At 51.6% G+C, this 26,277-nt stretch overlaps 1 protein-coding gene across 1 annotated transcript in view; it reads right to left on the bottom strand.

The window, feature by feature from the left end:
- Nucleotides 1-6,765: 6,765 nt before the first annotated feature.
- PROM1 (prominin 1) overlaps nt 6,766-26,277 on the bottom strand; it is a 52,380-nt gene continuing 32,868 nt past the window's right edge. The window contains exons 7-23 of the mRNA XM_012724038.1: nt 25,183-25,257; nt 23,586-23,649; nt 19,947-20,106; nt 17,883-18,035; nt 17,225-17,348; nt 15,515-15,618; nt 14,110-14,194; nt 12,323-12,469; nt 11,701-11,772; nt 11,131-11,223; nt 10,072-10,125; nt 9,752-9,832; nt 9,556-9,627; nt 9,143-9,235; nt 8,339-8,454; nt 7,569-7,592; nt 6,766-7,141 (exon numbers count right to left, since the gene is read on the bottom strand). Coding sequence (XP_012579492.1) covers nt 7,087-7,141; nt 7,569-7,592; nt 8,339-8,454; nt 9,143-9,235; nt 9,556-9,627; nt 9,752-9,832; nt 10,072-10,125; nt 11,131-11,223; nt 11,701-11,772; nt 12,323-12,469; nt 14,110-14,194; nt 15,515-15,618; nt 17,225-17,348; nt 17,883-18,035; nt 19,947-20,106; nt 23,586-23,649; nt 25,183-25,257 — 1,572 coding nt within the window. The 3' untranslated portion in view covers nt 6,766-7,086. The remainder of the gene's footprint in view (nt 7,142-7,568; nt 7,593-8,338; nt 8,455-9,142; nt 9,236-9,555; nt 9,628-9,751; nt 9,833-10,071; nt 10,126-11,130; nt 11,224-11,700; nt 11,773-12,322; nt 12,470-14,109; nt 14,195-15,514; nt 15,619-17,224; nt 17,349-17,882; nt 18,036-19,946; nt 20,107-23,585; nt 23,650-25,182; nt 25,258-26,277) is intronic.

Here is a 26,277-nt window from a genome sequence, read left to right as displayed (position 1 = left end):
GCCACCTGGTTTTCGGGGCCCTTGTGCACCCCGGGGGCTGGCTAAGGGGCCCTGACCTGGGGCTTCCTGCTGGGACTCACTGAGTGAGCCTGGGCCTGTCCCGTCGGCGCTGTCCAGACGCATCCAGGGCAGGCCGGGCCAGGCGAGGTCCTGAAGCCACGAGCTGTGTGACCTCAGCCAGGGCAACAAATCTCTCTGACCCTCCGCTGGTCACCTGCCTGCCCACCATGGCAGCACCTGCCTAGGGCCCCACTAAATGACGGGGGACTGGGCCGTCCATGTAGAGGGTCGGAGCAAATTTGGCACATCAAGTGGCCTCACTTGCATTTTTAAAAGATTTATGTATTTATGCAACAGAGCTGGGGTACAGGCCAGCTGGGGTACAGGGGTGCTGAGAGGATTCACTAGAGACATAGTAGGGAGCAGAACAGGCGGGTTGACTGAAATCCACTGCTGAGGGGAGTAGCAGGTGGGTCAGGAGAGGTCTGCAGCGCCCTGTGGGTCAGCTCCTGGCCAGGGATTGAACTTGTGCTGCAGTGACTGCGATAGCTTCATGGTGCAGAGCTTTAACGGGTTCTGCCATCTGGGAGGGCCCAGAGCTCTGTTTCTTGCTGAGAATCAGTAAGTCAATTAATTACCAACAGAGGCGAAGGTGAGACAGGAAGGCCGAGCATGAGACTCCTGCCCATCCAAGCTCAGCTTCAGAGGTCGTTTTGGCCCAGACCCCCAGAAGGCCCCCACAGTCTCCCCGAGCTGCTGGAAGGACGGTACCGACTCGTAATTCTTGCCATGGATGGGGCTTTTGAACATTTTGGGTCTTTTTGTAACAGGTACAGGTCTCATGGACTCCGCCCCACTCCAGATACTGGAACTGCAAATCCCATCAGTTAGAAGGAGAAGCTCGCTGGGGCGTGAGGGCGGGGCTGAGTAGCCAGGTCAGGACAAAACCTGACATGTGGGCTCTGGGGGCTCCTGGCCTGGTGGCCCGCGGCTGGTGGTTTGGCTCTCGATCGGTTTTCAGCGAGCTGGCGGAGTCCAGGTCAGCAGAACTGACAGGACATTCCAGTTAACTTGTGTTTCTCTCCCCCTTTCCCCGGGTTGTTCCTTTACCTTTCTCCTTGTAAATAAATCCATTATTGAACCTTTCTGCAGTGTGTCCATACTACGACTGAATCTTAAGTGCGTAGGTGAAGACCCACAGACAGGCACCCCAATTCACATTGGGGTGCCCTGTAACATTTTTACAAGTAGAGGCCATGCACTAGCTTTCCAGAAGAAACGGAGCTTGTATCAGGAGTGGGGTTTACCTTTGATTTGAGTCAGGAGAAAACAGAAGCTAGCAGCACTTACAGCCTCAGGATGAGGGATTGTCTCCCCCACCACTGGGGAGCCGGGGAGGAGGATCGGGGTGTAGAGCAGAATCTGGGTGTCAGTGTGAAGATCTGATCTGAACAGTCTTGATGGCAACAAGGCCCGTCTTTGTCGGGGACTGAAGCTGATAAATGTTCACCTAACAATTTTTCTCTTATACTTCCATGGAGTCTTAAGGCGTTATGCCCACTTAACAACTGAGAAAAGTAAGATTACAATTAGTTAAGAGTTTCTGCTTCAAGATATCTAGAGATGATGATGACTGTGGTGGGGATGAGATTGATGGTGGTGATGAGGTTGGTGGTGGTGATGACCATAGCAACAATGAGCTGACCACTGTCAATCATCTCTGCGTTCCAATCCCCCTGCTAAAATCTTGTCTCCATTTCCACAGGAGTCCTATTACGAACCCCCCTCTTACAAATGTAGGAACAAAACCATAGAAAGGTAAGATTTGGCCCACCCTGGTAGCACAGACCGAAACACTGCAAGCCGGCCGCAGCCGCTTCAGTGCAGGTTCGATCCCCCCGCCCAGAGCTGACCCACAAGGCACAGCAGACCTCGCCTGTCTCCCCACCGCTCCCCTCAGCAGTGTACTTCATCAGTCTGCCTGTCCTGCTCCCCACACTCTCTCTGGTGAGTCCTCTCACCACCCCTGCACCTTTGGCCTGCACCCCAGTTCTGTGTGCATAAATAAATAAATCTTAACAAACAAATAAAAAGTAAGTTTCCTTGTAGGCAAGTTCCTGACACCTGAAACCTGACTCACGGCTGTGTAAGGGGAAGCACCGTCCCTGACAGGGAGACAGGCTGTGTGTGAAGGCAGCCACGGAGCTCGTGAGCGTCCAGTGAGACTCAGCCAGGCAGCCGCAGCAGACTGGCCACCTGGCCAGTCTGCCTGTGTGTTCACAGCCCTCCCTCCCTTTTCTCCACCCTAGTGCTCTTACTTCATTAAGACTTAAGAAATAGAACAGATTTAGACTTGGGGGACAATGCCATGTCCCCCTATTGCTAGCCCCCGGGTTTCTATGCTACCTAGAAAGACACTATTGCACCAATACTGCTAAGTGATTGTCGAAGTCCATGCTTCACTCAGACTTGCTTACATGTAGCTTAGTTCACACAGTGCGGCGCCCGGAGGGCATCTGAGCAGCTCAGGACAGTGCAGAAACACCCTGTTTTCCTGAGCCTTTACAGCCCATCTGGGTGGCACCCCAACCTCAGTAACTCAGCACAAGCCTCTTCCCCAATCCGATGATCCAATGATCCAGAGAGGGAGCCAGCCCGGGGCCGGGATGATAAAAGGCCTTTTCTGAGTTTCTATGTTTCTCCATAAAGTTGGGTCTGGAACAACTGTGCTGCCTTAACAATATGGAAACTTGGCTCCGTCCCTTCTCTGGTATATTCATGTAGACCCATGTGATTACACACGACCCCCCAAAAGTTCATTGTTAAATCCGAAATCCAAGTACCTCACAATGTGGTTGTACCTCTGGCCTGTACCCCCCTTCTTGGATGCACAACTAAATGAATCTTTTTAAAAAACAGAAAAGGAAACTTGACCAAGAGGTGGAAGAGCATCTGGAAGGCAAGGCCCTGCCGACACTGGCCCGGGGTTGGCAGCCCCGGAGTTTATAAGAAAATGCATTCCTGTCGGGTAGGCTGCCCCTGGCTGGCTAAGAACCAGGCACTTAGTGTCTGTGTTGCTCGGGCCTGTACAAAACGCAACCGCAGGGGGCCTGAATTAGGAGCTCTGCGTCCCCGGGGAGCCGCAGTCAAGTGTGGCAGGAATCCCCGAGACCAAGGTGAGGGAGGGTGCTCCCCACTTGGGCAGCGGGCCTCGCCCTGCCCAGTGGAGGATGCTGTGTTGAGGTGAAGCCCTCCTCTGGCCCAGCCTCTCCCTGTCCTTGACTGGAATGCAGGTGAAGGCCTGCCCGGGAGGAGCCCAGAGGGCGGAGGAGACAAGGATCAGCTGTGACCACCTCAGGGGAATCGCTTTGCTGGAGAGAGGCCTGGAGGGGCTCTGGGCAGGGACAGCAGGAGCCAGAGGCAGAGGGAATTTCTGGAAGCTTGAAGGGAAGACTCAGTAGCTGGAGGGGAAAGGTCCGGCCTCTGCTCACTCACTGCTGAGTTACTGGTATGGCTTGAGGGAACCTGGGGTGGAGGTGTCTGGATCCCAGGCTTACCCCAGATGAAAGCCCAATCAAGTCCACATTCCTGAGTCCAACTAGGAATTCCAAGCTCTGAGGAAGGTCCAAGGCCCCAGCACCCAGCCCTCCCTGGGCTCTGCTGATGTAAACAGCGTGTAAACAGGACATATGCAATGGAATGGAAACAAACTCACAGACCCAAATGAAGGCACTTGCAGGCTATGCCCTGTTACACAGCTGCTGACAGACCACTGGGCAGCAACTCAGAGGATTTGCTTAGCACTGAAACTTGTACTAACGAACTTTTGCAACCAATGTCACAAGGTCAGATGCGGGGCCTCTGTGGAACTGGGACGCAGGGTTCCCCAGTTCTCCAGTCACAGGCACCTCCTCCGAGGCTGGCTGGACCAGGGGCCCCTCAGAACCAGCCCCCATTCCTCTAAGCAGTCACTTCAGCACAGAGGCTTTCCAACAACTTGTGGTTTTCAGAGGAACTTAGTCACATTTCTTGGGCAAAAAGCTCCTTTCTAACGAAACAGGAACTTTTCCTTTAGGATGGGTTGAGTTCTTTCCCGGCCACCGTTACTGTGTTTTGAACTCAATGGGAATTTGTTAAAAATATACAAAAGGGGGCCCTCCCTGGTGGCGCAGCGGGTTAAAGCACTGCACTAAGAAGCAAAAGCCACTGCAGCATGAGTTCGATCCCCGCCTGCCCCGGAGGTGACCACATGGCGTGGCAGACCTCTCCTGACCCGCCCGCTGCTCCCCTCAGCAGTGTACTTCGTTGATCTGCCTGTCCTGCTCCCCACTCTGTCTCTGGTGAAGCCTCTCGCCGCCCCTGAGCCTCTGGCCTGTACCCCAGTTCTGTATGAGCAAATAAATAAATCTTTAAAAAAATATATGTATATACAAAAGGGAAGCCCACGGGGATTACAATTGAGATGGAAAAAGCCACAAAATGATGTAAAAATAAACTATTATAGGGCCCTCCCTGGTGGCGCAGCGGGTTAAAGCACAGCACTAAGAAATTAAAGCTACTACAGCATGAGTTCGGTCCCCGCCTGCCCCGGAGGTGACCACATGGCGTGGCAGACCTCTCCTGACCCGCCCGCTGCTCCCCTCAGCAGTGTACTTCGTTGATCTGCCTGTTCTGCTCCCCACCCTGTCTCTGGTGAATCCTCTCTCCACCCTTGCACCTCTGGCCTGCACCCCAGTTCTGTATGCACAAATAAATTAATCTTTTAAAAAATAAACTTATATTATTAAAATATACATACACAAAAGGGAGCAGGACCCCCTCTGAGACCGAGACTCAGGAGGGCTGGGGTGGAGCCTGAGGAGAGCACGCCAGGGCCCCTCTGATGGCCAGAAGCTCCCCAGCACCTCAGTCAGCAGGCCCGGGGGCTCTGTGGGCTCTGCAGCATGGAGAGTGGGAAGGGCGGGAGGAGCGGGTCCTCGCCCATCCTCGCCCGAGGTACACCGGGACCAGCACCCCTCTGCCCCCAACACTTCTAATGGCCTGAACACCTCCAAGCTGTGTGAGGGGCAACCTGCTCTCCAAGCTCAGGTAGCTGAGTTTGAGAATTAGGAATAAAACCGCCGTCCTCGTAGGAGGCGTGCGCCCTAGCGAAGGACGCAGAGGTGAGAGCCAGCTGCTGGTCAGTGTATGTGAAACCTGGAAAATGAACGGCAGCCTCGCTCCCCTGCCCGCCCGCCACCGCCTCTGCGTCCTGCCCTCATCAAAGTGGGCTCGTGGTTCTGGGTCCCTGTTGCACCTCAGAACCATCTGCTGTGTCTCAAGGAACTGAGAGGATTGAACTGGGGCAGGATGTCCACCCTGTAAATTAGAGCCAGCCGGGCAAGTGGAACCTTCTGTAACAGGGGGGCCCCAGGAAAAGGTTGCAGGTTCCCTGCCCCACCCAGAAGGAGGGTGGAGCTGAGCAGAGAAAAAGAAGAGGAGACTGGAGCTGGATGGAGAATAAGGAGGAGACCTGAGGAAGCCACATGGAGCAGCGAGCATGTGAGGGAGAAACCAGGCTTGTTTCCTGGCCCTGGGCTGGTTAAGGCAGATGTGGGTGAGAGACCTGTCGGGAGGAGACTATGGCAGTGTTCATGTTGATTTTGATGTTGCTCTTTTCCTCCCAGACTCGTCTGGCCATTTCTGACCCTTTTCCATGGGTCCCAGCCAGAAGGTGCTTTAGTCTCGTGGCGGCTTTCAGGCCTTGCTCTGGGCCCATCCCTGTTGGGTTGACTTTTGCCCACGAGGGGATGGGTCACTTCAGGTGTTTGATTTAGAAGTTACATTCTCTGTGTTCCGTATTGTATATTCACTGTATTAAAGTCCCTTTGCATTCAAGGGTTATATGTTTTGTCTTGACGCGGCGGATGGCAGAACCCACTTAGTACAGGCAGGTTTGGGGGCTTCAGGGGTGCCCCTCTCTCCCTGTTGTAACAGATTTTGTTCTATAACAAGATAAGGGGAGGCCCTGTAACACTTCCACGTGCAGCCCATCCCTACAGTCACGTCAGACTCTCTGGGGTTTGGACCCAAACATCAGTATTTTAAAGAAATGCCCCCAGGTGAGTCCTCGGAGGGCGGGAGCTGGTCGATGGTGAGAGACATTTGCACACAGCGTGGCTGAGTGACAAGACAGGCGAGAGTAAGAGGGGTGTGGCCCCGCTTTGCAGGGTCGATGCCTCCATGCTGGGTCCTTTCTGAGGCGGTTCATTTAATTCGAGGCCTGGCGTGCAGTGGGCTGTCCCTCACACCTACCACTATGGCTACTTGCTGCCTCTGCTGGGCGACTCTACTGGGTTGGCTGACCCCTCCATGCCCCCCATTTTCAAGTCACCTGGCACGTGCCACTGCTCCAAATAGGCGCTGGCAGATGTGAGATTAAGATGAGGGCGTCTTGCTTAGGATGGGGCCTCCCTCAGTGGCCCTAAAGAACAGTGGGCATGGACAGCCCCATTATGGACACTCCTGTGGAGACCGAAGGGACTGGATATGGCTCTGGAAGCCAAGGAAGGCACAGGCTTGCCTGCCGGCACCTGTGGGCTCTGGGGCAAGCCCCAGAGACTCCACCACAGCCCCCTTGGGGCCAACCCCACAGGATGTGCTCCAGGGAGGCTCCCGCCTGCTGCTGAGGGAGAACCCATTGCCCGGGTGTGAGCCCCTATCAGGGCACCGGCCACCTCAGAAAAGAAGCAGGGACGTGAGGGGGTATCTCTCCAGGACGAGGGGAGGCGCGCTCCTGATCATTCTTTATTGCGGACACACCCGCCGCGCTCGGCTAGCTGGCACCACGTCTCCCGCACCCCGCGAAAGCACGCGGCCGGCTCAGGTTGCGTCCAGAGACGCGCCTGGAAATGAACAGGGCGGCCGATGAAGCCTTCACCAGGGCGAGGACTCAGGGTGGAGGCACAGCCGGGAGTTGGAAGGTCGTTCACAGCTTCTGCTTCTCCAGGGCCGGCGCTAAGCTCTGGGACCGTCTGAGGGAGGGTTTCCCACCTCATCCTTAACAACGCTGGGATCGAAGACTCTTGCACAGTTTAGAGACTTTGTTCACACAGTCCCATTGGGGTGATGCCTGTGCAAATCTGTATTACTATTTTTCATACTGTAAAAAAAAAAAAAAAAAAAAAAAAAAACAGGCAAAAAACAAAACAAAAGCTCACATTATGGCTGAGAGAAAATCTCCACACCGTGGATTACAGGCAATGCGTGTTCACCGGAGGTTTGTGACAATTTGGTAAATCAGCAAAGAAGCTAACGGTTTACATTTTTGTTGCCTTTAAAAACCAAGTATCAAAGCATCCATTTGGTAGCTGAACAAGGCTCTCTGTGAAATATTTCCTAATTCAGCAACTATTTCTACAGCCCTCTCCGCCCCTAGCCTCGCTGTAAGAGACATCAGCATTTATTTTTAGCGGGGCGTGCTGTCCTTTTGTAGGTGAATGCTGTTATTAACGTCATTTCAAAAGCCTTTACATAACCATAAAGCCCCCCCCAGTCTCATTTTATGGTAATGATAAAAAAAAACTTACATTTTCACAGGTGCGGTTTCAAAACTACAAAATACAAAAAAGGGAAATACAATTTTTTTTAATTGCCATCACCATCAACGGCATCACCCCCATATTTTACTCTGGTAAGGCTCCCGAGGGCCCAGATTCAGAAGAAGCACGCTGAGGAGAGGCATGCATCGAGGCTGAAGCGGAGAAGCCAGACAGCTGAGCAGACAGAGAGGCGGCGGCAGAGAGCCGTGCAAACCAGCCAGGCCCAGCCGCTAGCTGGGCGCTAGGTCTCAGGGGGAGAGAGGCTGCAACGGAGAGACAAGAGCTGTCAGGGAGGCCAGGGGGCCCAGCAAGAGGGGAAAGGCAACAAGCGTCTGAACTTCGCCCAAAGGAAACACCAGGATGGGCAAGCCCGCCCCCTTTTAAAAATTTTAAACTTTCTCTCCTGGGAGATGGCTTTTTAGCACCGCTGGGAAATGGGTCCCACAGGGCCCTCCCTGGTGGTGCAATGGGTAAGGACGCAGCACCGCAAGCCAACCGCCCGCAAGCCAACCGCAGCCCCGTCAGCCCCATCAGCCCCGTCAGTGCGAGTTCGATCCCCGCCCCGGAGGTGACCACCGGTGCGGCAGACCTCTCCTGCCCCGCCCGCTGCCCCCTCAGCTGTGTGCTTCATCGATCATCCTGTTCTGTGCCCTACTCTGTCTCTGGTGAAGTACCCAGCTCTGTATGCACAAATAAATAAATCTTTAAAGGGGAAAAAGAAATGGGTCCCACAGCCGCTGTGGAAACTGGCCACTTACTCCTCATACACGTCCTCCGAATCCATGCAACGATAGTACTTGGCCAGCTTCACGGCAACAATGAGGGCCGGGATTAAAAGCATGCTCGCTGCTCCCATGCCGAACCAGAACAGATTCTGGAGGAAAAGAGAAAGGAGAAGAATGAAGTGTGGAAGGTGAGACGGTAAAACGGCAGCTGCTTGGAGGGACATGACTTTAGTTTGCAGTGTTTCGGGGGAGTTCTGTTTGCCCGTGAAACCACTGGTGAGCTTCCGACTGGCCAGTCACTGTGCAAAGTCTATCTGTTATAATAAGTGCAAATCTTGGGTGGCGCCTGTGAGTTTAAAGTGAGGAACAGCGGCACCTAGTGGTAAGACAAAGGTTTGCACTAGGGCCTCAGAAGTGATGCCGCCAACCGCCCCCCCAAACTCCCTCAGCTGGTGACCGCCCCTTGCAGCCAGGGGACCCGCGTGGGAGGCTGCAGCCCCCGGGACTGGAGTCCCTTTATGCGCTCAGAGGGCAGCTGATGAAGCCCTCTTGCCCTGTTCTGCGTCTGAGCAGAGGGACCAGGCGTCCTCATCCGGTACAGTACTGTGTGAAGGAAGACAGAAGCCATCTTGCACACCGCAGGTGCTTTGGAAACTTCTAGGCGAGTAGGTGTTACACGCACCCATCCACATTTTGGCCCTTACGTCGTAGATTCGCTAACCATAATAGTCCCGAGCAGAAAATTATTTTATATTAGAGCATGGACGACCATTTGGATAAGACACAGAAAATGTGGGGAACCATGGGCCTGCCTATTTGGGAGGACGGAATTCGTACCACCGGGTCGGTCACGTAGCTACACAGGAAGACGTCAACAGCAGAATCCAAGGTGTTGGCCACGGGTCTGCAGGATGCTATCTGCTCTGTGACCTGCGGGGATGAAAACACAGCCGCCGTGGGCAACAACTCCAGTCCGGAGCACTTGCTGCGCCATTTTCCTGGCCCGTCTCACAAAGCAGCGCCGTGGCCTCTGAGGTGGCTGCTTCTAAGATGCGCACGGTGAGCTGGGGGACATTCCAGGGCGTGAACCCCCAGCTGGGCAGGCCACATGCCAGGCTCCAGGCATGCCCACGCGCAAAGCCACTTACTGAATTACAGAAATCTAATTTTCTATCCCCCTGGTTTTATCCTAGACCACAACTACTCTGACACACGGGTCAGTGCTCTTCAGAAAAGATAAGGCCACTCACCGTGTTCTTGACCCAGTGCAGGTAACGTTCAAAGGACCCTATTATTACTCTCTCTGTGTACTGCTTGCTTTCCTGCAAAGACCCAAGGCAGAAGACCATCAAAATGGCTGCAGATGACCGCACCAAGCCCGTGAAACCAGGCGGTTCCATGCACATATTTGCCGCCAGCATCATCATTTTATAAAAGAAGACTTACCTCCACTATAATAGAGGAAATGCGGTTTGTGATGAAATCCTGCGCAGACTCCAGAGAGGCCAGGATGGTGTTCACCTTCGCCTGGAGAACAAGCATCAGTGGACGTGGCGTCCACGAAGAAGTCAGCCAGTTGGCACGGGATGCCAGGCTGACTAGTTATGCCCATCTGGACTTTGCATGGTGGGGTAGTGCAGGTAACGGCAACTTTTTCTTTTTTCCAAAAAGAAAAACCCACCTGCAGGCTAAAAGGCTCTCTGAATGCCCGTATGTATGTGCTTTTATAACAAACCCTGCGGCCGGCGAAGAAAATCCGTCCTTACCTCCAAGCCACTGGTGACTCCCTGAAGCTCCTTCACGCTTCGGTGTGCAGAGTCCTGGGGAGCAGACAGATAGGTTCCGACTTTTGAAACATGAAGCAGTGACAGCACAAGACTTGGGTCCCTGTTTTTCCCCCAGATCAGCCGTGAAATGTGCTGCTCTGTAGTGGCTCAACGCTAGGCAAACAGCCGTGAAATGTGCTGCTCTGTAGTGGCTCAACGCAGGGTCGGTGTGCATGGCACATCTCTGCTCGAGAATCGCATCGGACAAAAGCTGGCATGTTCACTAAGTGGCAAAGGCCAGGACGCCGCAGGCCAGGGCCCCGAACCCTGTGCATTGTCTTTGCTAGGTGTTGGCATTCATGAGGGTGACTGAGGCGAAAGGGTTTAGCTGAGGGGCTGGCAGACTTGATTATTTAGTGCCCGACTGACTCTGCAGGCGGTTTAGGCCTTGTGGACCCTGTCGGGCCAGGTCCCCTGCAGCCAAAAGCAGCCAAGGGTCATGCGTAATAAATGAGCATGGGTGGGGGCCAATAAAACTTTATTTACAACAGCAGGCAGCAAGCACACTGTAGCTCAGGGCTCTCTCTATTTTCCGGGAGGGGGTGCAGTTTGCTCACCCCTGGTTTGTGTGGACAGAACCCGTGTCTGTCTGCAGACAGGCTGCCCTGGTTCTGGGAGGATCAAGGAGGAGGAGCAGGACTTTCCCTTGACTCACTTAGTTCTTGGCAGGGTTTGGCCAACAAGAGCAGGCAAGGAAGAGCGAGCTCTGAACAGAAGGCCAGTGCCGCCTGTTCTGAGCCGAGGACGCACCAGACACCCCCGGGAGTGGAGTGGGGAGGAGCCGCGAGTGTGAGGCAGCACACACTGAGCCTGGCCGCTCAGCCGGAGAAGGGCACCGAGCCGCCAGAGCGGCAGCCAGGAGTTTGGTTTTCTTTCAAGCCCGGCTACGACCCTTCATTTTTCCGGTAACTCAGTGTCTTAGCCGGGGCCGACGTGCGTCTTTGAGCTAAAGGAAAGTCAACAGGTCACCGCCGCCGGCCAGCGGCTCTGGATCGTTACCATGGTTTGTTGCAAAGGAACGACTTGGTCCTGGTGAAGGTTTCTAAGAGTTTGCACGTGGGTTTTTAGAGAATCTTTCAAGTTCCCAGGGGGCTACAAAGAGAACAAATAACCAGATCAATATGCTGGTACCCATGGGTGGTGCTGAGGGGGGGCCCGTGGGGGGTGCCCATGGGGGTGCCTGTGCCTTCCCTTACCTACGTGTCAGAAGCCCAGCTGGGATTTCCGGCCGGCGCTCAGCCAGCCCTCTGCACACTGCAAGTGTGTGCACGTGCGTGTGTGTTTGGTGGTGTAGGGGTTGCTGGGTGACCACAGCTCTACAGAGAATGCAGCTAGCTAGGACTCTGTCTCCAAGGTGGGGGTGGCATCAGGGGCAGCCTCGTGCACCCCGAAGCTGCCATCTCAGGCACACGGGGTCTGGCGTCCTGGCCAGGCCTGCTGCAGGGGGCCTCTCGCTCGCTCAGGAGGGGACTCGGAGCCCAGGTGACCGGTGGCACCAGGCACCTTCTCCGCAGCTTCCCGGGGCAGTGCTGGCCCTTGACCACGTCACCCGGCTCCGTGTGAACTCACCAATGTCCTGACCTTCGCATCCAGATCATTGGCAAATGCTGAGAGATCCACCTGTGTCGGGGTTTTACTCGTCTGAAAGAGAGGCGGGGAAACAAGACATGTTACGGATGTGGGAGGGTGTGCTTGACCCCCACAAAACGCACCCCCAGTCAGGTGGTGCCATAGCCTTCCTTGGTGCACTCAACCAGACTACCCAGCCAGAAGACGAAATAAGGTGCAGGTACGTTACAAGGCGGGACAGTCGCAAAGGTCTACAGGAAAGGTCAGGGGCAAGGAGAGATGCCAGGTTGCCTACTGCAGGCCCACAGGAAGTAGCCAGAATGGGCAAAGCCACAGAGCAGAGCGCGATGATGGTGCCCATAGTGTGTGTGTGTGTGTGGGGTGGGGGTGGGGGGGCTGCCTTTTGGGGCGATGACGCTCTTTGGGAGCCAGAGGGGCCAGGCGTGCAAGCACGGTGCTAAATGCCGGTGAGGTGCTTGCTTGAGCTCATTTCATCTTATGTAAAACTCACTGCAATAAAAAGAGCCAAAAATGCAAACGAAAACACAGACAGGCAAAAAAGAAACACAGGTATCCGATGCTCAAAGTTTTCCAGAAAAGCACGAACCGCGGGGCACTGTACCTCAGCCAGGTAGGAGTAATAATCTATTTTGTCAACTCCTGAAGAACTGAAATCCCTGAGGCTTTTTCTTCCTGCATCATCCAGCAGAACGATATTGTTAACATTTATGTGCAGGTTTTCAAATCCCTTGCTTATGCTGCTGGTATGCTGCAGGATTGAAAGAGAAGTCACAAATGAGGCCAAGCTGTCCTCCAAGGAAGTCATAGAGTGAGCGCTTTATTTATTTATTTTTTTAAAGATGTATTTATTTGTGCATGCAGAGCTGGGGTGCAGGCCAGAGGCGGTGAAAGGATTCACCAGAGACAGAGTGGGGAGCAGAACAGGCAGATGGATGAAGCACACCGCTGAGGGAGCAGCGGGCGGGTCAGGAGAGGTCTGCCATGCGTGTGGGTCACCTCAGGGCCTGGGATTGAACTTGCACTGAGCTGGCTGTGGCCAGCTTGCAGGACTGCGTCCTGACCTGTGCGCAACCAGGGAGGGCCCGAGTGGGACATGACCGGAACCAGGGGCTAAAGCCACTGTCCTGGCCTGGCAGCTCTTCCCGATGCCCTCCGCCCTCGCCAGCCCCTCCCAGCCTCTGTCCTCCCTTCCGCTCCATGCCAGCCACCATGTGGCATGGTGGGGGCCCACCCGGGGGGCCTGGGGGAAGAGAGGGTGTTATAAAGAGGGCTGCATCGGGGCGCCGAGGTGGGGTGCTGGGAGACACAGAGCACTTGGCTTCTGAGCCAGCTGGAGGCCACTGCCCTGTGGAGAGAGCAGGCCCCAGTGGGCCGAGCCTTGGGTGGTAGGGAGACTTGCACCCCTGGAAACAGAACATGGGGCTGCCCCAGGAGCGCGGTAGTTTGGGGCGGGGCTGGCGCCTGCGACGGGCACTCTCCAGCCTGCTCTCACGGTGCAGAGAACACGGGGCAGGGCGCCGCCCGGAAATGGGCAGGGGACGCCTGTTTTGGACTGGGGCTATCATTCACATAGACAAAGCGCACCTAGGGAAGGGTCAGCAACGCGGCACGGGGAACCTGCGTGAGGCCTCAGCGGGCAGGCGTGGGGCTTGGGCGACTCTCTCCTCTCGGTGGCCCTTGGTATCTGCTTGCACTTGGGAAGCCCAGAAGGAAGAAGGCTGCCCAGGTTCTTCCCTGCATAGCTCAGGAGGCCGGGGCAAGGGAGGGGAGTGGGCGAGGCTCATGGAGCCCTCGGCTGGTCGGGGCAGCTGAAGTGGTCCTGCCCCTTCTCTGGCCGGTCTGCTCTGGAGTGGCCTCTCCTGAGACTCAAGCCTCGGTGTGGGCTTGGGCTCCCACCTGCTTGGCAAGCTGCCTCCTGTCATGGGCCAGCCACGCCGATGCCCTGGGCCCTGGGCCCTGACCACGACTTGTGAGAAATGTTAACAGCGTGGATCATAGTGTTTGGTGCCTTACTTCTTCTTCGGACTTGGCAGAAGAGTGTGGCAGGTTGTGGGGAGCCACGCCCCTGGGAAACCCACACCCTCTGGGAACAGAGTGAGCAGGAGCCCTTCCCTGGTGGGCGTCCACCAAGGCCCTGCAGAGCCAGAGTGTGAACAACTGCAGGGACTCATCCCCCGAGAAAGACAACTGTTGGGGGTGAGGAACACCCCAGGAGTTAGCGAAATGAGAGGAATTAGAGGTGAGGGTTGCACAGCCTGGTGACTTATTAAAGGCCACTTCAGAATGGTTACTTTTGTGCTTCCATTGCACCTGACTAACAGAAAGCCTGGAGACCAACTGGATTTTGTGTGACATGTGCAGATCTCATGCCTGGTTCTGCTGCCTTACCTTCTGAATGTCGAGATGCTCACTGATGTTAAACATGTTCTCCAGCTTCAAGGTCGAATAAATGCCTCTATTGTTTTTGCAATCACTAGGGGAACAAGGGGAATCATGACCTCTCTAGTCACACTAAAGAGACAGAGAAAGATTAGCTGTCTTTGTCTCAATGCTGGACACAGAAGTGGCTTCTGGTGTCCACCCAGCACCCAGCCCCAAGGGCACCCACCACCCCTGAGGCCATTCTCTGCTCTACGCAGTGTCCACTTGGGGAAGAGACACAACAGCCTTGGGAAATCCTCATTCGTCTCCCTTGTGCTGGTTTTCAATGTCATGAAGGGGTCATTGATTTAAAAATTGGGAAGAAGTGAATTTTCATTAAGATAAAACAAAGTAAATCCACACTTGCTGAAAAAAGGTGGGTTACAAGGGACACCGAGAACGCGATTCAAAGTCCCAGCAAGCTCCTGTCCGGCCACTGGCCTCCGTATTTCCTGGAGGCTGTCGCTCACACAGGCACCACGCGGAGGGAAGTCGACAGCTGGGGGAATAACGGTGACTTGGGAGGCGGAAGGAGGTGGGCGGGGCTGCAGGCAGGGCAAGCGCTCTGGGCTGCAAACTCAACTTGGCTTCACCAAGAAGCATCCTGCTCTACTGAGTTGAGGAGGGTGGACTGTCTCCTGCCAGTTTGTGCTTATCTTCCTTGTCCTGCAGCCTGAGCCCCGATCTCCAAGGGCTGCCTGGGAGGCAACGGCCCACACCCTGAGTCAGTGTGTTGCTCTCTCCAGGGAACCACAGGTTGACGTGCTGACCATCTGGTCTGCGGGTCCCAGGCCGAGAGGAGAGCTCACTGGACGGCCCGTACCCACGGGAGCGCAAGGGGCCACATTGGCCACTCACTTGCTGTCTCCATGACAAGTGGTGGGGGCTCTTGGGTGTCAGATTCGATGTCCACTGCTGAATAGAGGGGACATGGAACTACCAGGTCTCAAAGTCCCTGGGGTAGTCAGAACTGGAGCCCAGGGGGATGCAGCCTTGGGGGCCACCACGAACACATCTGTGACTCGTGCCCAGGTGTGGACTGTTGTCGTGCGGCATGTACTTGGGGCAGTGTGATCTGAAGAGTTTCACAGGGCCTCCTTACAGCATCGGAGAGCCCCAGTGACCGCTGGCCGGTCAGACCTGAGACCTCGCCACCCCAAGGTGCAGCAGGTACGTCAAGCTCTCACATGCAGAGGAAAGCCTGAAGTTTGGTCTTGTTCCTACAATCTGTTTGCTAAGACCAGAGAGGCGTCTAATTGTAGAAGTGGAAAAGCCTTATCTATTTGATTAAAGATACTTTGAAAGTGACAGTCTCATTCTGGAATGATACTACTTAAGGAGGAATAAAAAAGCACGGTGCAATGATTTATACCTGTAAACTTGTTCAAAAGTGAGAGTAATATTTGGGTTGTTTAATACCAGGCCAGAGAGATAGTATTTCCATTTCTCGTTTATCAAATATGGCGTATCCAAAAGCTGAAACAAATCAAAAATATTTTTTTTTTCAAAAGGAGACAGTTTTACACTAACATAGGCACCTGTAATAAAATGAATACTCTATTGAATATGGGGGCGGGGGGTCTCCACAGCGTAACTTTCCTTGTGAAAACAACAGCACAGAAGGAACAGGTCTGTCAGCCCCTCCAGTAAGTCATGACAGCTTCACACAACTACTTCTATTTGGAGAATGTGCGTCAAGAATGGGCACAGAACAGGCAAGTTGGCTCAGGAGAGCAGCAGGAAGCGCTGACTTCACCTCTATTCTCCAGACAAATGAACGGAAGCTCCCTCCCTCTTTCCCCCCTACGCATCTGCTTCGGCTGCTGTGGGCTGTGAGTGGGACCACGAACGTGCCCGAGACGCACAGAGGGTCTCGCCATACCCCTCCACCTTAGGAATTCCTTTCTAACCACTGAACACGATCCAGACGGTAAGGAAGTCTGGTTTGACACATCCTTTTTTATCTAGAGGCCAAATGCAGAGAATCTGACAAACGGATGCTTCCAACTGATTGATCCTAAACGGACTGAATGATTCAAGCTCCCCGACAAGCCTCACTTCCCTTATTGTCATCCCCCTATTTCATAAGAGTTGAGGTAGAAATCTATCACAGTGAAATAGGAGTTAGACTCAAATAATCAGAATCCGGAGACAAACTCTGGGATGCACAGTGAGAAGACGGATGTGTAAACCCAAACTTCCTCACTCAGGAGCGAAGCCGGGTGGAGAGCTGTTCTGGAGTCTGGCAGGTGTTTGGGGGGGATGGGGGTGGCGGAGCTTGAAGGCAGCTCCCAGGGGCTTCTCTGACTTTCCCACAGGGTCAACCCTCTGCCAGGAATGCGTGGATCCCCTCTTGCACTTACAATTTAGGGCCTCACACCGCCCACCTGGGCAACACTGTTCTCTGGGAGTCTCTGGGCTTGGGAATTATCTCCTGGCGTCTCACATAGTTTGGGAGCTCTGGCTGAGAATTTAATCCTCCTAACCTATTATCCTCCGTGTTAACAGACAGGCTTTTACCCCTGGAGTTGACTGACCTCACATTCTAAAAAGGAGAATATGCTCTATTTTCCCCCCTCTGACCAAGGAAAGGAATCTCAACTTATTGAATAAAAACCAAACTTCACCGAAAAAATTTTAATTTCATGCATTTATTCTTAGCAAGAATATCTGCTTTATAGACCTAAACTTCTATGTGATGGAGCTTCTGACTAAATCATAAGCAACTTGGGTGAGAGTATTGATAAGTGCACCGAAATTACTGCCAACAGCAAAGGAAGCAGCTGGAAAGTCATGAGGGGTCAGACAAAGACAGGAGAAACTGGAATACACATGCCGAAACACTGTAACTATGCGGCTCACAGCAAAGCCATTGGTGGGGGATGAAGAGACAGGCAAAAGCTTTCTCCTCGCTGCAAGGTGAAGGCTTCTCCTCAATTCTAAGTTAAGGATCCCAACTTCCACTAGCAAACTGCTTACCTTTCTGCATTCTTGAAGAAGCCCACAGCGATGGGGTCCCCACCTCGGGGGGACTCGCCCGTCCGTTCCCGCCCTTCCCTCAAGGCTCAGAAGCCACATGTACCTGGAATAACTTCCTGTTTTGGTAAGGCTCACAGACCAGCTTTTGCACGTTTCCTCCAACGATAAAGGTAAAAACCACGACGGCCATGATTATCCAGCAGACGAGGAAGCTGAGTCCAACCCCACTGGAGAACAAAACAAAGCAACTTCAGAACAAGGAACACAGCAGCATCACCTCTGTCAGACTCCGCCTGCTCCGTGTATGGGGGGTCCCGGCTCTCTGCAGTAAGCGCCACCCAGGAGTTGGGGAGACAGCAGTGGGCACTGAGGGGTGAGTGCTCAGCTGGGGACCGAGCGGGGCTGGGGCTACTGCCTGGTCTCCCTGCGGCCCAGAGCCGGGACTCAGACACGGGCTGGGGCAGCTGAGGGGACCATGCTTTTGGCAGAGACACAGTGAACAGGGGGCTTCTGAGGCAGGAAGGGTACGCTGGAGCGCCTGGAACAGGCCGCTGTGGCTCTGCATCCAGAGAGAGGCAGAGCAGAGCACACAGGGCCTCTGGCCGCCAGGGAGGCGGGAGGTGTCAGGAGGGGGCACACGGGGCCTGGCGGATGCGGGAGTCTCTGCTCTCTCATGAGCTCAGGTGCGACACGGCCCGTTTCTCCCGGGAGGAGGACCCCCTGCTCAGGGTGAAGGGTGAAGGGTGGCGGCAGACACTCACACCATGAGGAAGAGGCCGCCCGTGTTCGAGACGCAGCCTCGCGTGGCCGGGGTGGCCTTCGGGTCATAGCCCAACGTGCCACACAGCAAGCCCAGGCAATAAAAGACCACGATGATGGTCAGCACCTCGCAGATGATCAGGCCGCCCAGCCACCTGGGGAAGCAAGCGCAGGGTCACGCACAGCCATGTCGCCAGGCTGAGGGAAGGTCAGTGTGAGGGCCGGAGCCCTGCAGCCCGCCTGACAGGCAGAGGCAGGCGGGCTGGGAGAAGCCCCCTTCCCGCCTCAGCCTCCAGCCCCACGGCAAGGAGCCCTGATTCCTCCTTGGCTTTGGAGTGCAGGGGCAGGTCCTTTCCCCTCTGTGCTGGCCCCGGGGGCTGAGCAGCAGCTTCCACACAATTCCAAAGCTACTGGTAAAAACAGCCTTGGAGACCCGAGTTCTTTGAGGAGACCTTTTTACAGTGCTGCTTTCTGTAATAATGGTGACAGGTAGACAAAGATACAGACATGTTGGGGTCTTTCCTGTGGCCCTTCTCTAAAATATTGTTGTGGGAATACTGGGGGGGCTAGAGGGACACCACAGGGTGTTCTTTACCAAAGCAGTAGCGCTCTTTGTGGCTAGTGAGCTGACTGACTGTGTCAGAATTTCAGGGGCACCCTAAATCCACCGCCCGCAGGTGCAGATCTTGATCTGGTGGTCCTGGGGGGTGTCCCCAGGAAGGGCTCCTCTGGCATTCCCAGAATGCCCCCCACTTCCAGCAGCTGAGGCGTATGCCCAGGTAGAAATGCCCCCCAAGCTTTAAAACACACAACATACAGAATTTGTGCCTGTACAAAAGCCACCACTCAAGTTCTTCTTTCAGTGAAAAGCAATCTGGATACCTACAACAGCCACCTGCGCGTTGGGGGGGGCTGTTATCCCAGACCCCGCCCCCAGCACAGTATGAAGCCACCTGGGACCTGGCCGCAGAGTTTTCCAGTTAACACAGGTCTCCAAATGTCTTCTTAAAGATCAGCTTGTAGTCTGACTTGGGGAGAAGGGAGGGAGGAGGGTGCTGACAGGTAGACAGAAACCTGTGCGCTTTTTGCCACTCAGGAGACGGGAGCTCACTGAGAAAGGGGGGAGTCCCCAATACGCACAGATGGCTGCACCCCTGCACGGGGTACTGGGGGGTGTGTGTGTGTGAACTGTCATCTGCAGGGCACCCATGCAGAGCCGGGTCAGATGCCATCGTCAGATGCCCTGTACCCGGGCACAAACCCGGGGCTTGTCTGAGTATTTGAGGTGCCAGAACTCTGGGTGGACACACTCTGTCACTGTCCCCTAAATGCTAGCTATTGCTGTTACTTTTATTATATGTCTTGTGCTCTTGATAATAAACAGCCCATGAGGGATGCAAGGCTCGGATCTCCATGGGCTTGGCCAGCCGGGTGATGGCAGTGTCGGGGTGGGGACGGGAGAGGGCGTCCAACACCCCCATGGTCCTGCAAGCCTCCCCTCCCTTAACCGTGGGTCTCCCCCACCGGCCCCTCCCCCAGCCAGACCTACCACTGGGCATTTCCAGGGGGTGATGACAGCTTACCTGAGCTCTTACAACTGAGTGGGTTCGAGGATGCACCTTCTGCAAAAACTGACTTCTGCATATTTATTTTATAAATCGACAAAGAAAAGGAGTTATCCACATGCCCTTCTTAATTATTTGAAGCTTTGGAATTCTGTTATCTGCCTTAGATAATTAGGACTAAGATTCTAACGGTTACTAATGACATAAAACCGAAAACGAGGGGCTCAAGTTCTTTGTGATCCACAATGCTACATGGATTTGTACCACAATCTTGTGTAGGGACCATGTGACTCTTCTCTGTAAAGCTACAGTTTTAGCTTATGAACCTTGAAAGTGAAAAAACTCAACGTTTTAAATGAACACAAACTTGGATTAATCCTTATCAGGTTCTGGCCTCTGTACAATTTGCTCTCAGGATTATTCTGGTTATGATGCCAATTTTTATCCCATTCTATAGCAAGTTTTATTCTTCTTGTTAACAAGCCCAAAGGGGTGACTCACCTGTACATATCATATTTTTCCACTAAGGGTAAATAGTGGTTGATGTAAGTTTCAGTGCGATTAATGTAATCCAAGAAAATGGACAGCTTATTCTGAAAAGGAATCTGTTCACTCATTTTGTCAATGTTTGAACTGATGGAGTTCAAGGTACTTTTGACATCTGAAAGCAAAGAAGCCACAGTTAGACATTTTTAAGCCTAAAAGAAACAGAAACTTTGTTTTGGAACTGAACATTTCAACCATCTTTAGTTTTTTCGGGGTCACATGTGTTTAAAACATGAAAAGTCTATGCAACAAGCATGGGCATAGCAAAGACATCAAAAAGCAACTATGTAACAAAACAGCAAGCTGCCACTGACTTCCATGGTGTGGTGCTGAGATCAAGCCAGAGTTTTCTTCTAGTACTTCGGTAAAGACAAAAACAGGCATCAGAAGATTAATCAGCGTCATGTGTGATGACACGAGCTGGGCTTTTTCCTCACAGAGAGCTCACTGATTCCACTAATGGAGGGTTTCTTACACTTACTGTCACCCTGAGCTCAGGGAGGTTAAAGTCATTGCCTATAAGAATTTTTCCCCTGGCCCTCCCTTGGTGGCGAAAGGCGGGAAAGTACAGCACCATGATGCTGTCCACAGCCACAGCAGCACAAGCTTGATCGCCAGCCAGGGAGTGGCCCACATGGCATGGTGGATGGCTTCTGTCTTGCCCGCTGCTCCCCTCTGCAGTGTATTTCAGTCAGTCTGCCTGTTCTGTTCCCCACTTTGTGTCTGGTGAGTTCTCTCAGTCTCCATACCTCTAGCCTGTATCCCAGTTCTTGTATGCATAAATAAACACATCTTAAAAAAAAAAAGAATATTTTTCCAGAAAGCACTAGAAAAGTAATTGAAACTCAGGTTTATGTAATGCTTCTGTTAGGTGATTTTTGGAAAAAAATATTTTAATGATACAGTATTTCCTCCACATCTACAGTGGCTTTCAGGACCACAGTAATTCTCCAGCAACGATTCTCAAGTGATCTGAGGGGACATTTTTGTTGAAATTTAATTTGACTCATATAAATCAAGACTTATTAAAGTAGCACATTCCTGTCTCTTATGCAAAAAGAGACAATATTCTCAGGGGACAAGTAGTTTTTATTACTACTCAGCCTCACAGACCAGAGAGGAGGTGAACTCCAGTTTTCTGGAAAGTGGTTGCCCCACGGTGACCGGCCCTGGGGTCCATGCCACCCCTCCTGCAGGCCAGAAACAGTTCTATCCACAGTGATTTTTTATTTTTTAAGATTTTATCTATTTATGCATATAAGAGCTGGGCTGTAGGCCAGCGAGGCAGAAGGTGAGAGGATTCTCCAGAGACAGAGCGGGGAGCAGAACAGGCAGATTGAGTGAAACACACTGCTGAGGGGAGCAGCAGGGAGACAGGAAGGGTCTGCTGTGCCATAGGGGTCCCTCCCTGGCTGGGGATCGAACTCGTGCCACAGTGGCTGTGGACAGCTTGATAGTACTGAGACTTAACCCCTGCACCACCAGGGAGCCCCCACAGTTATGTCTTGAGAAAGACATACTAACCAGTGAACTTCCCAGTGGCCTGAAAGAAAGGTGACTCTGCCTCAACAGAGACCAGATTAGCAATTCTAACAAGCATTGTGTTCCTGGGGTGGCAGATTCCGTGGCTTGAAATGCAGCTGTATGGGGTGGGGGGTGCTTTTCCTCAGTGTGTTGTTCACATAACCGACAGATCCTGAGAGCTCAGCGCTATCCATGGCTGTTCAGTGCCTCCGCGATGCTCTGTTTGCCCGAGGCCCCAGGATTCCTGAGATGATTCCAGGCGCCTCTTTCCGAACACTGCGATTTCTGGGATTTTGAAAGACGAGTGGTGTGGAGACCACCCCCTTCCACACAGCACATTTGGCTTGTCAGCTGTGGTGACCCTCTCTGTGGCTGGGTCCTCCCATTGCAAATACCTTCTGAACGCCTCACTCTGGATGCCCCTTCTTCACTTTCACTGCCCCTCGCATGTGGATCCCTTGCATGTGTCTCTGTGTCACCAGCAAGCCATCAATGGCACCTGTGGCCGCGCTCAGTGGAAGACAGGCACAGGGCATCACCCATCTCCAGAGCTCAGCGGAGCCTGGCACACCAGAGGCGCTCAAAATGTGTGTGCGGGGTACGGCCAGATGTGCAAATATGGGAGTTAGGGGCTTTTATTTCTTCTAGAAGGACGTGAAACTGAACTATTGATATTTGGACTGATGGAATATTGCTGGCCCAGACCTGGGAAAACTCTGGCTTGGGTTTAAGCAATGACACTGCCCGGAGAGCCTCACTCATGCCCACTTCACATCTCGCTTGGCCAGACTTACAAGGGGCTGCACGTATTGGCAGAAGAGTCCAAAGGGGAGACAAAAAAGAGTAGACACAGATTAGTAAGCAGGTGGCTACCGGACACACAGCGCGTGACCGCCTTCAGAGGCTAGCATAGGGCAGCATAACTCTCGTCCTGGCTATTCTAACTTTTTAAATGCATAATCTTAGGTTCAACAAAGGGAAACTCAAAAACCACCCACAGCACCGTGTGGAAGATCAAATATATTCACCCATATGCTGAAGGGGTTCAATGAACACCATTAGGGAAAGAAAATTAAATACCTTGAGCATGATATTTTAAAATTTCATGGTCAGTAAATAAAAAAGTAGCAGAGATTTAAAAAAAAAATCTTCTAGCTTCAGAGATTTCTTCTTTTAGTGAATAACCCAGTTCCACCGCCATTCCTGCTACAGATTGTTCATACGACATTCATTCTCTACTTTCATCCCCCGCATGCAACATGATTCAGTCAACTAAGACCAGTGGGATTCTCTCAACATCAGTTCTGTCTACAAAATTGCAAGCAACCTCATGTGACTAAAACGCAGTATCAGCACCAGATGTCAAATGAAATAACCGATCCTTAACATAGCATTCCTCTAAAAATAAATTTAAGTTAATTTTGAAAATGTAATAATAAACTCCCCCCATCCTCGCCCCACGGCAAAACCACCAGGATGTGACCGTGGCTGCTGTTGACCAGTCAGAGCGCTCGTCGTCACTGCAGGGCCCTCAACTGTGGGGCTCCCACCAGCATGGGGTGTCAGTAACTGCTCAATAATAGTGTGACTGTTATTTTTTAAAAAGCCAATATCGGGCCCTCCCTGGTGGCGCAGCGGGTTAAAGCACAGCACTAAGAAGCTAAAGCCACTTCCGCATGAGTTCGATTCCCGCCTGCCCCGGAGGTGACCACATGGTGTGGCAGACCTCTCCTGGCCCGCCCGCTGCTCCCCTCAGCAGTGTACTTCGTCCATCTGCCTGTTCTGCTCCCCACTCTGTGTGTGGTGAATCCTCTCACCATCCCTGAACCTCTGACCTGTACCCAGTTCTGTATCCATAAATAAATAAATCTTAAAAAAAAAAGCCAATATCAATGCATGAAGATAGCACAACTGAAAAGCTCCGATATCTATAGTTTTCAAGATTTTATAATAGTAAGAGAATGTTTTAAGAGGAAAAGGAATACAATTGTAAACAGAACATTGCTTTGTACTGAGCATCCGATTCTTCCCAAAGAAAGGTACAAAATCCCTTCAAACTATGAGTCTCACCTGATATGATGTCCATGGTTTGCTGTTGCACCATCTCAGGTATATCATCAAAGGATTTTTTGGCCTGAAAATATTTCAAAATAAATTGATGTTCACAGGAAATAGAGTAGTTAACTTGTATTCATTTTGCAGCTTAGTACTGCAAAATGAATAGTACTTAGTACTATATTTAGTACTTAGTACTAGAGAAGCAACATTAAAATGCGCCATGTATGTTAAGGTTAAAATGATCACCTTAAAAGTTTAGAACTCCAAGGGGATTGCAACTGAGATGGAAAAATGCACAAAAATATGTAAAAATAAACTATTATAAAATTTTTTAAAAAGATGGCAGATTGAGGAATTTCTCTACCTCATTAAAAAAAAAAATGTCTAGAACTGACTCTCCTTAGAGAGGATTTTCTGTAAAATGTGTACATCGAAGACCATATTAAAAGTTTTTTAAATCTTTAACTTTTAACACATGTTGCAAGCTTATAGGTATTTACCAGTTTCTCAGCTGGAGAGATTTTGTCCCTGGGGGACAGTGTGCAACATCTGCTGACATTTTGGTTATTGCAATTGTGGGGGTACTGCTGGCATTGTGTGGTTAGGTTCGTAAAAGTCCTAAAATGCGGACAACCCTCACAACAAAAAAAATCACCCAGTCCAGGGTGCCAGTAGGGGTGAGTTGAAGAATCCTTGAGTTGTACGGTACCATGTGCAGCTATAAAGTGATTCTCAAAAATTAGTCTTACTTTCCAGTACTGTTGAAACTAAAACTCAAGCTCTAATGTCATTGAAGAAGAAAGGCCATTCTAAGAGGTCTCATCGCTACTAGGGGGCTGGTGTCCTGGGTCAGTTCCTGCATGTAGCTGCAACAAGCTGACCCCCTCGGCAAAGGCAGAGAGTTTCTAAGGGCTTGTTGAAGGGGGGTGTAAACTTTGTCAGCACATGTGAGTGAGTGTTTAATGGGTATTGGATGACTCTTGTATATCCAGGTGAAAAGAGAAGAATAAACTTTTCTCTCCCTTTCCCGTACGGTGCTCTCACTGACTCACAATTTAAAAAGAAATATTACTGTGTTTGCAATTTATTGGCTGAACAGCAATAATTTATAGGTTGCTGGAGCAATGACAGTGCTAAATACTTATGTGGTCCCGTCCTTTGGGGGGATTTAAGGTCCAAGCGGCCAGTAGATGCTTATCCAAGTAGCCAGGCAAAGGAGCGTGAGCGCGCCAGGCACAGCACCTGTCATGCGCAAATTCATGGAAGTGGGGAGAGACCAACCCAACATGGCCGACTCGAGGGTGAGCAGGAGAGCACCAGTGGCACCATCAGCACTGCACCTTCAGATCTGAGCACCAGGAGTGTGAAATCGTGATTTTCTTTTATGTCTCCTGGTCAAGCATGGTGCTTTACACATAAGATATGCTGAATAAATACTTTTTACATTGAAGTGATGAACAAAATTACTTGGCAATCCCTCCCCAGAATGGTACTGCTTTATTTATTTATTTATTTATTTATTTTGCTCTCACCTATGACATGCTAATGTACTCTTTAAAATGATATAAAATAAGCTACTGTATTTTTTCAAAAGAAAAAAGAAACATACCTTTTGAACCAGGCCAGACAAATCTGTCCGAAGAATATCATTAACACTGTTGATGTGTTTATCTAAAGATGGGAGCTGAGAATTTATTGAAAAAATAAAAGTAAGGCAAGATGTAAGATGATTCCTCCCCCTCCAAATTACTTGAAATTATTTGTCATTAAAAAAAGGAGTCATCTGTCAAGGCCCATAGTGTCTACGTGGCAGAATATGATCTAAATTTCTTTTGAACAATACTCTCTAGTTCAGGGAAAATAACCTCTGTGGAATTACTAAATTTTAAATGTTTGGAGGTTTCAACTGAAAAACAGAAGAAAAGCTTTTACATGAATTAAGTATGTCTGATCTCACAATTTCAAGTACTGAGTATTGTTGCATTGTAAAAAAGCTTTAAAAAACATGTTTAAAAGTAACCATCAGTGGTTATATTGGTGAGGAGTATGGAATACATTTTTCACTTAAAGCAGTATGCAGAGATTTAAAATGTTTTCTCCCCTATACTGGGCAGCTATCATGGGCCTCCTGACAGTGTCCCCAAAATACCATTTTTGTGATACCCTTGACAGATGAGCACATCTCAAATATAGTCAAGGGGGAGTGACAGACAAATCTACATTGAAAGTTATTCTAGAAAACAAGTGTCCCATAGTCTCCAAAATGTTAATATCACAACAGAAAAGCTAGACCCAGACACTGTTCCAGATTAAAGCAAAGTAAGAGCCGTGACAAGTGGGGATCATATGTTAAAGGAAAAATAGCTGTGAAGGGCAAATTTTAGGAAAATATGAAAATAAACTATTTCTTAGATAGGAGCATCAGGTCAACGTCGTAGCTGCTGATTCTGATAATTGTACAAAGGTGTTTGTCAAGTCAGGAAGGGCCGTGAAATATGTCAAGTAAAAGGGCGTGAGGTCTGGGCTCTCCCTCGTGGTGCAATAGGTTACAGCACCACTCTATGAGGCTCTCAGAAGTCACAGCAGCACGAGTTCGATCCCTGGCCAGGGAGGTGACCCACATGGCGTGGCAGACCTCTCCGACCCGCCCGCTGCTCCCCTCAGCAGTTTATTTCAGTAGATTGCCTGTTCTGCTCCCCACTCT

The sequence above is a fragment of the Condylura cristata genome, unplaced genomic scaffold (genome assembly GCF_000260355.1).
Source record: "Condylura cristata isolate star-nosed mole 26May11 unplaced genomic scaffold, ConCri1.0 scaffold00012, whole genome shotgun sequence".
NCBI classification, from domain to species: domain Eukaryota; kingdom Metazoa; phylum Chordata; class Mammalia; order Eulipotyphla; family Talpidae; genus Condylura; species Condylura cristata.
The sequence above is the reverse complement of the archived record's forward strand: the minus strand, read 5'-3'. Positions and strand labels throughout refer to the sequence as shown.